The sequence below is a fragment of the Pogona vitticeps genome, chromosome 2, assembly GCF_051106095.1.
Source record: "Pogona vitticeps strain Pit_001003342236 chromosome 2, PviZW2.1, whole genome shotgun sequence".
Taxonomy (NCBI): Eukaryota; Metazoa; Chordata; class Lepidosauria; order Squamata; family Agamidae; genus Pogona; species Pogona vitticeps.
This window is the reverse complement of record NC_135784.1, coordinates 156,118,710-156,133,365: the sequence shown is the minus strand read 5'-3', so window position 1 is coordinate 156,133,365 and position 14,656 is coordinate 156,118,710. Positions and strand designations below refer to the sequence as shown.

Sequence of the window (14,656 nt, the reverse complement as noted above, 5' to 3'; positions counted from 1 at the left end):
TGGGGGATGAGGTGGCCAAGGCAGTTGTAGAATACCAGGAACATGGCTAAGGTGATGCAACCGGGGCTTTGCACCAGTATACAAAATTAAAAGAATGGACTTCTTCCCCAGCTACTATGGTGAAGGCATAGCCTCCTCCTCAGAAAATAGGGGTGTATATGTGTGTGATTTTCACATGATGAATTACAAAGTAAATTTGGGAGAGCGTTGTTTTTTTTTTTTTTTACTGCTTGCCCCAGGTGTCAAAACTGCCAGTTGCAGCTCTGTTGGACACATGCTGCATTCCATGTATATATTTGCAAAAATCTCTAATATTTGAGGTCATCCTGCTGTACTAGAAAAAAATTGTTGTAAACAGTCATATGTATTACCACCATAGTGTCCAAATATGTTCACATTTTTATAGTATTTGAGAGTGTTGAGTCAAAACACTCTGTTGAGCCCTCTGTGCATACTCTTAAGGCCTAGCTTATATATGTGCACAGCCAAGTAAGGTAGGAGTGAGTGTCCATCTACTGGGATGGCAGAATGGATCGTTTCTGAATACAAACTGGATTAATCTTTTCAGTGAGTGCTCTTCTATATTGCCTTCCCTGCAATGAGAAAATCAGCACAGCAAAGAAAGAGTTCTTCCTAAAGTTGATCGGTTGGATGGTTGTTTAGTTTGCTCAATAGCTAAATATAGAATAGTGATAAATTGAAAAAGTACAGCCCTTTTTATCCACCTTACTCCATCATCTTATAGGGCTCTTCTAACTTGGTGGTTTTGTGATTCTATGAATCTCATCACATTCCTCTGCATCTGTAGACCAGGGCAACAGAATCATTAAAAGGGATTTTTCAAATATTGTTAAGGTAGTCTTTCACCCTCAGGATGTAATAATTTGGTATTATTAACCCTGCTTACAGGGGCTGAGGCTGAGAGGTAGTGGGTTGCCCAAGGCCACCTTGTAAGGTAAGACCAGAGATGGGCACTTCACATTAATTCTTTTGAATATGGATAAAACCACACCTTTTCGTTTGACTAGGCATGAGCCTGAAGAAGTCAAGTCACCTCTGGCTGTGACCGTGCACAGAGAGTACTTTGTTTTGTCTCCACAGCACCCTGTACATGGGTAGCCGGTCAAGAAGCAGTGGGGAGGTAGGCTAAGATCTAGTGTCACAATCTCCTTCAAGGACATTTCCAAAACCAAGAACTTGATACAAAGCTTCTCCAAAGAGAGAGAGAAGCTTTGTATCAGCCAGTGACATCTGATGAGCCCTCTAGTATCACCTGAGGGCCAATCGCCTTTGCAGGCCAGGAGGACCATGGGGTGCCATCTGAATGTTCTGGCTGGCACTGTCTTCCTTTCTCCTCCATCTGATCACCCACTGGGCCATGCAGAGTGCCAGGGACCAAAGTGCAAGCCTCCTGTTTTAAGCCTGGCTGTGCCTGGCACAAGACAAGCAGGACACATCTATGCTACCAGGCAAGAAGTTAATCCCATATCCCATATCACACTGAAAAATCGGACTCCAGTACTAGCAGCAACCACATGAAATTATGCTGACAGCCTGCCATCACACACTCTGTGGTGTCAAAAATCAGATGAGTCTCCTTTTGTTTTCCCCTTTCTGTGCCTTTTGTCTGCCTGGTTCAGCTTCTCGGTCACAGTTCGCCTTGTGCAGTATTGTTTGCTTGTGTTTTTTTGTTTTGTTTTGTTTTTTTGTCATTGCAGTTGCAGCAGGATGTGGCAATAATTTACTTCCCTGTTATCAATGTGCTGGGAGATGGTAATTAACTCGCTCACCCTCAAAAAAGTGCAAGGTGCAATTGCTGCTGCTGTTGTTAAGAGCCATATAATACTCATTAATGATCTGGGTTTTAGGGTCTTGGGCAAGATGTCTTCAGTGTGAACCAGGTCCATCTCCTCCTTACCGCTACTGCTGCTTCCTGTTCACTTGACCACAAGTCCTTAGGGCCTTGTCTTGCCTGCTTCTCATTGTTTCTGTTACTTTTCACTCTATAGGGCAGTGGTTTTTTTACCTTGGGTTCCCTTTACCTTGGACTACACTCCCAGAAATCCTGATCAGCACATCTAGTGGTGGTAGCTTTGGGAAGTTTTAGTCCAAGAACAACTGGGCACCCAAGACTGAGAACCATTACTCTAGGACAGTGGTTCCCAACCTTTTTCAAGTCATGACTAGAGATGGGCACATAGCGATTTGACCCAGTTCATAACAATTCATTGGCATGGTACCACAGATGCCACACATTCCCTCTGCCCACCCCCCAGCCAGCTGCCCCACTCACAAGCTGGCCAGCTTGTCCCAGGCTTCCCTTCCCCACCTCCATCAGCAGCCAACCATTCATATGAGGAGGCGAGATGAGAATCCTCACTGCACTGCTATTGAATGGTCAGCTGGCAGAGGAGGTGAGGAAGGGAAGCCCGGGTTCCTGCCCAAACTGGACAGATGCCACAGGAGGACATCTCAGTTGGCATGCGCTAGCTTGTGAGTGGGGTAGCCAGTCGGCTGGTGGGCACAGGGCATTGTAGCGTCTATGAATTTTGGCAAACCAGGCCAAATCACGTCATGTTCATCTCTAGACATGACCCACTTTGATAACAGCCAAGTACCCTGGAAACCAGCAGACCTGCCATGTTTGCATTAAAAGGCATTTGTAATGGGATAAAGTCATCTCTTCTCAGAATGTAGACAGGGCTTCTTTCTTCCCCAAAAGGCCTGTTTCTCATACATACGCACACACTCCAAAAGGTCAAGAAAGAAATTATTTAACAAGGCTACAACACATAGAAAGGTGATCTGCAACCCCACCCACCTCCAGAAAATGCTTTGTAACCTCCAGCTGGAAAACACCGCTATAGGAGAAGACAGGTGAACCACCAGCAGTGGCAGGTAGTCAGCCCCATTTAGGGATGTGGGCCTAGAGCAGGTACCTGGTGATGTCAGCCCCAAATTCCTTCTTATCGGTGACAGATGCTAAACAGAGATACCGTTTTGTTCATAGACAGTATCAGAATGTTAACCACTTGTTAATTCTTTTTTCAACAACTATAAATGTATTTCAGAGAGAAATTAGCCATTTTCACAATTTTCCTGACACAGCATGGACAGGTTGTTGCTCCTTGACAAATAGGCTCCCCAGGCCATAATGTCGGCAGCCTGATCCTGTCCTCCTGATAGCTATCCTCCACCACACTTGTCTCCCACTTTGCAAGGACAGTGTCATTATACAGTTTAATCATTACATAGAAACAAACGTTGTTTCTGTTGTAATAGAGCACCAAGCGAAGTGAACCAATGGGGGCCCAACAGAGAGACAGAAAGCCCTGGTGTTTTCCCCTCTTGTTTTTTTTTTTCTATGTCTCTATGTGGATTGGTACTCTTTAGCCTTTTTTCTCTAGGATCATGTCCTTCTTATTGCTTTTTCTTTCTGAAGAAACGACGGCCTGATGTGCATGTATGGAAACCACCACTATGATCTTCTCTACATTTAGCCTTCCTTATCCATGTGCCTAAATGGATTTCCTTACCTAAACGTTTTTTGTTTGTTTAACACCACTTTCTAAAGTGGTTATTCAATTCAGTATTCATAGGCCAAGTTGTAGTCACCAACACTCAATACCAGATAATCTTGACAGTTTCTGGGTAAAATCAAGTGTTTCTGTATGTTTTCTGTTCTTAAACAATAACAACAACAACAACCTTAAAGTACATCCTCAACGTCCTGATTGATGTGTCCTCTAATCATTTATTTATTTATTTATTTATTTATTTATTTATTTATTTATTTATTTATTTATTTATTTATTTATTTATTTGTTTGTTTGTTTGTTTGTTTGTTTGTTTGTTTGTTTGTTTATTTTATTTTATTTTATTTTATTTTATTTTATTTTATTTTATTTTATTTGTATCCCGCCTATCTGGGCCATTCTCAGACACAGGGAACATACATACTGATGTATCTTCAAGCAAAAATATAAATCATGAAAGTACACCCAAGCTTTTTAGAAAAGGAACTCAGCAAGTAGCAGAATTTGATTTACTGGCCATAGATGTTTGCTAGAGGGCAAAGCAGAAGAGGAAGAGAGATGTTTAGGAAATGACTTATCGGTTGAGCTTGCTTTGATTAGTCATTGGACACTGACTTGAATGTTAATGCATGTTATGATGGACTAAAAAGATGCCCAGCCAGAACTGGAAATGTATATGGAAAGCAGTTGTAAGCAAGTGGGTGTGCAAACCTAGCATCTCTTCCCAGCTCTCTTCACCTTTCTGTTTCTCTGCTCCATTTCCTGCTGTGCTCTTCTGATCCTCACCTCTGTCTACCTGCTTATGTCCTCCTCCCTCTCCTTGGCTGCCTCCTTGATCTCTTCCCTTCAGTTCTGTTCACCAGGAGAACAATCTTGTGGACAAATGACTGAGACATCCACCATATCCTCCAGACCATGGAGAACAAGTCGAGAAATGCTATCTTTCCCAGGCAGTGGCTGGAATGACTGTTTCTTACCAGTTTTACACCCTCCTTTAAATGGGGCCTTGCCTCCAAAGCTGCTAAACTTGACATACTGTACTTTTTTTTTTTGCCACACGTCTTACAGGGAGGTATGTACATAGATGTGAGTAAGAACTGGAATAATAGATGCTGATGACACAAAGGCAATGACATATGTCCGCATTGCTATGTCTTAGCACCATACAGTATAGACTGGTGCCTCCTTCTAATTAACTGCAGCCCATAGAACTCGAGAGCACTGGGTTCAAATCCCCACTCAGACAGGAAATTTCCTGGATAACCTTTCACTGGTCATGGTCTCTCCGCCTGACCTACCTCACAGGGCTGTTGTGAGGATAATGTGCAAAGCTCATGAGAGCAAAAGTGGGTGCAAATGTAACTTATAAACAGATAACATCTAGAGTTATGTAGCTACACCACTGCTACCAAATGGGATTTCTGCTACCAGAAGAGTTTGTGGGAAGCAGGCAGATGTCAGCTGCTCCCAGGAAAACTGGTGGAAATACATGGCTTAGCAAAGAGAAGGGATTTACCTGGATGGGGTCTGAATTCAAGTCTCCAGAGGAAAACAGGCCAGCTGCTAGTGTGGCATCCTGACTGGCTGGTGCTACAACAGTTGTCCCAGCAGTGGTGATGACAGAAGAGGCAGATGGCTGAACTGGAAGGGAGAGAATCCACAGCTTCACTGCCAGGTCAGTTGAGGTAGATGGATGGGAATTCCTAGCTGTCTTCTGGGATTTAAAACAAAGTGTGCATAGGCTAAGGAGGGAAGTCCCCTTGTCTCTTTCAAAATGCCATGCCCTCTTGTCAAATGCCCTCTTGTGAAAGTAAAACCAACATGAACCAACAATACTATCAAGTGTTGAAAAGCCAACACACTCTCTTAGCATAAGAATATGTTAAACAAATTAGCAGACTCTCGTGATTCTTTAAAATGTCATGAAAGTAGGCTCCATCTACACAGGAATACACATATATGGCATGCACTTGTCCATGGAAGGAGCCAAATACTGAAGGACTCAGCTTTGGCAAATTATGGATGAGAGAGATAATTTGGATACTCCCACAAGCATGACTGTTTAGCATGGAAAAGTAAAGGTTAGGCAGCACACATCACCTCCAACCTCATCTGCAAGGTAAAAGGTGTGTTCCTTTAATGATCTGGAATGTTTAAAAAGTTACTACTTGCCCAACCAGTCGCATGAGCACATTCTCCTCTCTTACTCCATATCCATATAGTAGGCGGACCCGTTTTTAGGCATGCAAAGTACCTCGGCTGTGTTTGCATTCTTATTTTCCGACAGGACTGAATAAGTTCATGCAACACGCTCTACACCAGGTCAAGGGAGGCATCCCTAACTAACTGCACTCCTTCTGTCACTTCAGAAGGACTCTTCCACAAGTATTGCAACCGTGCTTTTTCTTCTGGAAAATGGGAGATAACTCCAGAGGCAAAATACGGAAATCTCTGGCCAACAAGAACCTGCCTGTGAAAGCAGAAGACCCAGAAAAGTGAGTATGGTGGAATACCAGTCAAGGGGAGCATCTTCCAGTAGCATCCTTAAGCAGCATCCTGCCTTAAGCAGACACATCTGCATCTGGCACAGCTGTTACATCCTGGGTTCAGTGCAATGAGCAACCCCATCACATTTGCTGTGGTATCAAACATTGTTGGCAGCTTTCCTGTATTTCCTGCTGTTTGGTTCCAAAGCTGAACGTGTTCTTCTGCCTGAGTAGGATCCCTGCCTTTATGGAAACATTGTAAGCAAAAATCACTGGAGCAGATTTCACTGGACAACGTTTAAAGCCTTGGTCTTAGAAGATTTCATGTACTGTGGTCACTGACAACAGATCCAAGGAAAGTGTTTTTTTGTTTTTTTTGTTTGTTTGTTTGTTTGTTTAGAGGCCGAAACTGCTGGGCTTTAGCAACCTTCCCATGCTGTTTGTAAGAGGTTTTGGCTGGGAGGGATCTTTCTAGACTGGGGCGAATGTCAGTCAGCCCAGTAGCAACCAATTGTTCCCTCTCTGCCTCAGATTTTGGAGAGAAGCATGCCGCTCTACCCAAAAGTTCTTTTCCTGCCTCCCCCCCCCCCCAGTTAGGAGTGTTCTGTCAGTTAGCAATGTAGTTGACAGTCTGTGGACAGTTAGAGCTATGCAGACAGTCAGCAAGTCATGTAGTGAGTCAGTCATGAAGCTCGTTACTCAGCTAAGCTCTATTCATGTAACCATTATTTTGCTACTGAATGCTGCTTTTTTGTTTCTGTGAGGAACTGAGAGTAAAATGGAACCTTTTTATTCTTTCTCTGTCCTGTGTCTCTGAGCAACTTACTGAGACAATAAGTACCAGCTAAGGAGAATTAATCCATAAAGGGTGGTCCACTGATAGGAGATTTGAAGCAGATTCTGCTCTGTAGGTCCCTGAACTTTTATAAAGGTAAAGGTAAAGGTTTCCCTTGACAATTTTTGTCCAGTCGTGTCCGACTCTAGGGGGCGGCGCTCATCCCGCTCTTCAAGCCATAGAGCCAGCGTTTTGTCCGAAGACAATCTTTCCGTGATCACATGGCCAGTGTGATTTAGACACGGAACGCTGTTTACCTTCCCACCGAGGTGGTCCCTATTGATCTACTTGCATTTGCATGCTTTCGAACCGCTAGGTTGGCAGGAGCTGGGACAGGCGACAGGAGCTCACTCCGTCACGTGGATTCGATCTTACGACTGCTTGGTCTTCTGACCCTGCAGCACAGGCTTCTGCGGTTTAGCCCACAGCGCGACCACGTCCCTTCTGCGCCACCACGTCCCTTCTCTGAACTTTTATGCTCTGCATAATTAGAGGTTTTTAAGCCAATAATTTCCACACTCTGTCAACAGAGGCTTGGAAGGAAGGGATGTATACTATGGTACTGGGTGTGGGCTTGGGCAAGATAGCCCTTATCTTCCAGCCTGTCCTACCTCACAGGGCAGTCATGAAGAAAATTTAGATAATCCCATAGATCAAATGTAGAGAACCTGGAGTTTTCCAGATCTTATTTGACACATGCATCATTGGCCAGGCTGGCTGAGACCATTAGGAATCAAAACCCACAACTTTGTTAAGGCCAGAGGTTCCTCATTCCTGCAAAATATGCTGCCATAAACCCTTGGGGAGACTGACATGTGGAGACAAAATAAAGAATATATATAAAATAAACAGAAGGAATGGGTTACTTGGCCACAATCCTTATGAATCATATATGGGAATACTCATCAGATGCTGGATGGCCACATTCATAACCTAGTAACAAAGATGTACAGACAGAAATTCAACAGACTCTCTTTCCCAGTACTGTAAGGAGATATGATATGAGAAAAGACAAGATATTCTATTTTTGCCTGTTATATAATTCTTAGAAGTACAGAAATTTATTTTAGGCTCACAATGGAAACAGCAGACTTATATTTTTAAGCAAACATATATTTTAATATATCTAAACATATATTTCTATCATTTGTCATATTCTAAATACTTAAAGGTCTAGAAAAGCATATATCCACACAAACAGAATTAATCATTCCAATGGTAAATTATTTGACCCTATTCACAGAGGTTATAAATTTTATCCATTTAATTTAATCTTTCATTTTATTTCTATAAGCTTTCTGCCTGCTTTATAAAGACCGGAATCCTATTACTTTCACATACCAATAAACTGCACTGGTGAATTGCTGCTAATTGAGAAAACAGTGCTTGCATTCCTTGTTATGTGCTGAGTTATGTGACTTGGCATTCAGTGAGGAATACAAGTGTGCACATAATAGCAATCAGCAATTTGTCAGTGGCAATTTATGCTTTCACCAGCTTACAGAAGTAACAGGATTCTGACCACTGTCTAGAATCTGGAATATGGTATCAATAGCCAAGATTGCAAAACAGTGCCATAAACTGCTCTGTACATCCTGAATGCATTGCGGGTTTAAATTATAAACAACTGTGGGGCCCAGTTCTTGCAGAAAAGCAGAATATGGCAACCAAAAATAAAATAAAACTTGCCCCACTGGGGTCTTGAATCAGCAAAGAAGTCATCAAGACAAAGCTCTGGGCTACTATATGAGTACTGTACAAGGGTATGATCTGTAGTACAGCTGGCGAAGGTGCGGGTGGTTGGTCTAGTGCAGTGGTTCCCAATCTTTGGTCCCTGGATGTTCTTGGACTGCAACTCCCAGAAATCCTGACCAGCACAGCTAATGGTGAAGGCCTCTGGGAGTCTTAGTCGAAGAACATCTGAAGACCCAAGGTGGAGAACCACTGGTCTAGTGAATGCTTCAGTTTCAAGAAGCATCCCCACCTCCTCTTGCACCCGAAGCCATGTGGTGAAACTTGCTGTGTAATAGCAACACTATGCTCCTAGTTTCCTTGTCCTTCCTTAGTGGCAGCCACTGTAGTAGAGCAAGGGTGCTACAACAGAGCTTCATCTTATCATGCAAGAAGTGGTCAGGACAGATCAAGGTCGACCTAGATGTGCAGGTTACAATTTGGTGCAAAAGCTCCCTGACTTTCTAGTGTCTAATATTCTCCCTTAGAAAGCCAATCCTGGCTCTCTTTTTTAAATGGATCTGCACCATCATGATTCGTGGGTTCCCAAAACACATTTGCATTATCTGCCTACTATATTTTTAGATACAGACTTAAATCTTAGGAAAATTCAGAGATATGTAATGTTTGATTCAGCCCTCAGTTTGCAAAGCTTCACTTGCTGGTGCCACGCAGAGCCACACTCCTGTACAAGCACAAGAGGAGTTGAATTAGGCAGGCAGTCCTGGCCAAGAGGAACCATGACTTTAGAGAGATGAAGCCAGCTGGCTTAAATCCATCTAAATTCTCTGGGGTGACTATATACAGTATAAAGTTTGGACTTATATTGAAAGATGTAACTCTGACTCATGGTTTTGTGGCATCTTGAATATTGTTATCCACAATTCAGGTTGACAGTGGTGGCTATTTTACCATTCTCTCTTTGTAAATCTTCTCCCTTCCTATTTTGTTATCATTTTTAGAACCATTTTTTGTTGTTGTTGTAGTTCAATTTGGGAAATTCTTCCTGTCCTTGCAAAAACATTTTGGAGGACTAAATTACAGTTTATGTTGAGGTCAAATGATACATTAAGGAAATTTGTATTTCTTGCTATTACCCTTCAAGGTTTTCCCTTCAAAGCATAATCAGACTTGCAAAGGAGCCAGGTTTCATCTCCTGACAGCCAATCGCAAAACAAAAAGAAGCTGAAGTTCAAAATGTGATGTCCTAACTAGATGGTCTAGTTTGGGCTTTGAGGCTAAGCCTCCTTTTATCTTTCACTTACAGCAGACCCTTCTCCATTAGCAATAGGACCACCACATGTGGGCAATGATCATCAACATCATCATGTACCATCAAGTGAATTCTGACTTATGGTGATCCTTTTCAGGATTGTCAGAGAATACTCAGAAGTGCTTTATCATTTCCTTCTTCTGGGGCCACCCTGGGAATGTGCAGCTCTCCCAGGGCCACATAGGCTCTTCTCCCTAGAGGAATAGTGGAAAATCCAACTTTCAACCTCTAGCTCCACAACCAAATACCTAACTCACTGAGCTATCCAGCCAGCTATGTGGATTAAGGGAGACAGGGAATTCTGTCTCTCATAATGATTTCCTCCCCTAAATATGGTTTACCCCATCAATGCAAGAATCACTCTACTGGCAACAGCTATGATGTTAATTTTTTTCTGTTTCTAGCCCCTATAGTGTAGGAGGTGAATTTGCAAGGGGGCTGAGGTGACATGGAGGGTCCTGATCTTATAGTGGAAGCTAATGTGCATACTTCCGGGCGTGGGGGAGAAAAAGAAACTTACCTGCATGCTAACTATGCATTTAATATAGAGTGGTTTTAGCTCATAGATTACAATACTTTGTCCCCTCTTTGTTAGTTCTTTTGATCCCACTGAAATTTATGTTTTAAATGCTGCTTTTTCATTTTTAAGACTGATTCACACAAGGATCTCAGCAGGAAGTGTTATTTTCCTCTGTCCTTGTCATATGATGGAAATTCCATCTGCTTGCCAGCACACTGTGGTTCTTCCTTTCTTTAAAAGGACATTTTTTTTTGCTTGGTTTCAAAAGCAAGCGCACAGTTTGTCCCACAAAGTAGCTTGTTTCAAGATGTGCCCCATATGGAAAAGAAATCTGTCTGGGGAAAAGAGAAATTGTACTTGGAAATTTATTTTAAGATTAGCAAGACCCAAACTCTTTATTATTTTGCATTGTTGGATCCAACTCACCGTTTAAAGAAATAAAAATAGAATATTTTTAAAAACATTTTATTGTGTCATATTTATGACATTTTTATTACACACTTCAGACAAGTTCCCCAGTGGTTCACATCTAACAAGAAAAATTAGATTCAGAAAGCTTTTCTGAATGGGGCACTCATGCTGCCTGATTCTGTTCCTCTTTGTTCTGAAAGAGAACAGAATTTACTTAAACTTTCTAGGACTTAGGTCCATAGGATGAATTCTTCCATGCTGGTGTCAGAACGTCTCTTGGCAAAAAGGGGTGAGGAACCAAAAATCCCAGAAATGAGATTAGGGATCGCTTATAGGAGTCACATCTTTGGAGGGCAGTAGAACCGTCTTCCTGCCTTGGGCCAGCACACCAGGGACAACAGCTTGGGAGTCCCTGCCTCATCAGGGGATGGAGCCCAGAATGTGCCAGCCGGCTTCCTTTTCTCTCTCCCAGAAAACTAAAAGGCATCAGGGCAATGCATAAGATATAAGGTCATAGATATAGAGACATCATCACACAGCCTCTGTTCCTTTCTTTCCCAGCATACTAATGGAGATGTTAGCTGCCAAGGAAGTAGTCCGACAGCATCTCAGTTCCCATCTCCCCTTAAATGGGGCTCATATTTTGGCCACATCCTGAGAAGGCAAGGTTTTCTGGAAAACATAATTAAGACTTAGAAAAGTAACGGACCTTTGTTGGCAAGGTGATGTCTCTGCTTCTTAAGATGCTGTCTAGGTTTGTCATCACTTTCCTCCCTAGAAGCAGGCCTATTTTAATTTCATGGCTGCTGTCACCATCTGCAGTGATCAGGGAGTCCAAGAAAATAAAATCTGTCAATGCCTCCATCTCTTCCCCTTCTATTTCCCAGGAGGTGATAGGACCAGTGGCCCTGGTCTTGGGGTTATTTTTTTTTTAATCTTGAGGTTCAGACCATTTTTTTTGTGCTCTCCTCTTTCATCCTCATTAAGAGGTTCTTTAATTCCTCCTCACTTTCTGCCATCAGAGTGGTATCATCTGCATATCGGGGGTTGTTGATATTTCTTCCGCAATCTTAATTCTGGTTTGGGATTTCTCCAGTCCTGTTCCCATCTCCCCTAAACTGGGGCTATCATACTTTGGCCACATCCTGAGAAGGCAAGGTTCTCTGGAGAAGACAATTAAGGCTAAGAAAAGTTGAAGGCAACAGGAAAAGGCTTACGAACTACGTATTTATAAACTGGATGGCTTTGAAAGGGGATGAAACAGGTTCGTGAAGGATAAGACAAGGGGGGCAGTTCCGGTCTTACTGGACTTCAAGGCCCATCATCCTGCATCGCAAGCTAGGGTTGTAGAGGGGTTCCGTCCAACAGCCCCCGGCTTGTCCACGATTGCCCACCGTGGAAATAGGACGCTGAACTAAGCAGACCTGTGGCTTTTTTTAATCCGCTGGCCCCCACTTCTATGCAGCCCCGCGAGCACCGTCTTCGCAGGCGCCCCCCGTCCCTGTTGCCTCTCCATTCTTGCAGCAGCAGAGAGGGGCGGCCACGCCACGCTGCCCCCCCAAGAGCGGCTCTCTTTCCACCTCTGAAGGGATGGGGCGGGAGGTGGGGGGTGGCACCGACTCTCCCTCACAAACCTGATAAACGCCCCCTCCTTTCCCCTCTGAGGCAAATTCCCCCGCCAGGAGAAGGGCGCGTCACCGCCATGACTCATCCTCTCCCCCCACCCCTCACCGCACGTTATGGAGTGGGAAGTTTTTTAGGCTGCAAGCAGCAGCAGCGGCGGCTTTTTTCTGCCCTCCTCCCTCCCCCCCAAAAAAATTAGGGAACGGATGCATTTCGACGTCGCCCGCTTTTCCAGCCGCCGCCTTCCCGCCCGAAAGCACCCGACTCTTTGCCACCCATTGTTCTCCCGCCGTTTCCTTCCTCCTCCCTCCTCCTCTTCGGAGCCCTCAGAAGAGAGGCGGGATTTCCCCTCCCAGCCCCGGCATCGACTGACACTTCGGGGGCGGGCCGGAGCCCAGGCCGGGCGGGCTTTGAGCCCCAGAGCTGGCGCCGCTAGCGGTCCAAGCCAGAGCCCCCGACCTAGAGCCCGCCGCCGGCTTGACGCTCCTCCTTGCCCCCCCCCCCCGAGGGCGCAGACACGCAGGGCGGCGACGCAACTCGGGAGGGTCGGTGGGTGGGAAGAAAAAGACGAGGCAACCCCCGGCCTGGCTTCGCCTCGCCGCCGTCTCTCTCGCTACCTCCGCTCGGGGCTGGCAAGCCAATGAGGGCCCGGACTCCGGCCCTCTCCGCCTCAGGAGCCGCCCGGAGTCCCCCGTGCCGACCCCCGGCTCTCGACCAGGCGGGCGGAGTGGACCCCCATGCGGCGGCTCCAGGAGAAGTTCCGGAGGTGAGCCGGCCTTCGCCGTCGCCTTTGCGGGGCCGGGGACAGTGGGGGAAGGAGGTGGGTGGAGGGATGAGGATTCCGGGCAGCCCTTTTCGGTGGAGCCCCCCCTTTTTTGTCTGAACCTGGGCAAATCCACGCACCCCTTCATTCAGCTCAAGGGTCCCAACCCGGCTATCCTTTCGGGAGCATGCCGCGCGTATGGAGATCAGCGAATAACTGGCCCAGATGGGCTCCTTTCTGGACCGTGCAAGTCCATCAGTCGGTGGTGTTCACCAGCGATTTTAAAAAGTGGAGTTTTGGTTTCTTTCTTGCTCGCTCGCTGCACCTTTCAATGAATGTATGCATGTCAGAGCCAAGAGCTACGGAATCAGGGTGGCTAAAAATAGCGGGTTACTTTTTATCTCTCAGTAACAGCTCTTCGTATTTATAATAATAAAGTTTCCTGGGAAATGTTGGATTAAGTGGAACCCTAATTTAGAAGGCGGATACAGTACAGTATTCTTAAAGGAAAGGCGAAATGCGTTTGTGAAAGAAAGGGAAACCTGGTTCATGACTATGAAAGCAGTATCCAGTGGCAGCAGCTTTTCTGGGTTAATAAATGGCAGCAGATCGAGTAGCATAGATGTCGCTTGTTGTCTAGGTTTCCTGCGGTTGAAGTCAATGAGTGCATGCAACCTGTTGTGTCCTGATTTTTTATATTTTGTGAGTAGCCTCTTTGGAAAAGCCCAGGAGAGCTAGAAAGAGAGGAGCCTTGGCAGTTCCCAGTAGATCTTTAAAGAGCTCTTCACTTCATACAGATTGCCCTAGAAAATCAGATGGCCTCCATTTATCACATTCTGGGTTTCTTCCCACAGTATTATTAACTGTTTAAAAACAGTTCCATATGCATGTCTGCCTGAGCACAGGCATACGTCTTGGACTATTGCGTGAGAGAGAAAGGACAGAGAGTTGTGTAGTCTATGACTTTTACATATAGGAAAGAGGCGTGTGTTTTACTGGACTGTGGAGCCAGGCTTGTAAGTGGGAAGTTATTTTAGTTCAGCTTCACCTGGTGGAACTTATTCCAGGTTATGGCATCGTTGTTTTTATCACTAAATTTCAGTTTGTCGCTGGCATCTGTTGATAAAGTGCAGCCTTCTGAGAATGCACAATTGCACTTGATACAGTGAATGGATGAATGCATAATAAAAATGGATTTTTTAAAAAGTTGATTTTCTTTTGCAGATTAAGTAGGTATCTGTATGCTCCCTTCTAGAAAACAAAGGGAAATGTGTGGACATTCTTTCATTGCTCCATTCATAGTAAGTCCACTGTTAAAAAGCCCTCTTTGGACCCCACAATATTGAATAATTACCAACTGGTAGCTAATATCTCATTCTTAGGGAAGGTACTAGAGAGCCTGGTGGCGCAGCCAAAACTGCGCTTACAACCCAGGGTTGACTCGGCCTTCTACCCAGGTCAGTAAAATGATTACCCAC

The 14,656-nt window shown here is 44.6% G+C and overlaps 1 protein-coding gene across 3 annotated transcripts in view; it reads left to right on the top strand.

Annotated features, from left to right (window-relative positions):
- MMD (monocyte to macrophage differentiation associated) overlaps positions 1-14,656 on the top strand; it is a 75,325-nt gene that overhangs the window by 31,133 nt on the left and 29,536 nt on the right. The window contains exon 2 of one of the 3 annotated variants that reach the window (XM_072990930.2): positions 5,906-6,031. The exons of 1 other annotated variant lie outside the window; for it this stretch is intronic. In XM_072990930.2, the coding sequence (XP_072847031.2) occupies positions 5,906-6,031 (126 nt within the window). Of the gene's footprint in view, positions 1-5,905; positions 6,032-12,799; positions 13,182-14,656 lie in introns of those variants that run through there. One more of the 3 variants, XM_020783918.3, reaches the window with a different exon arrangement.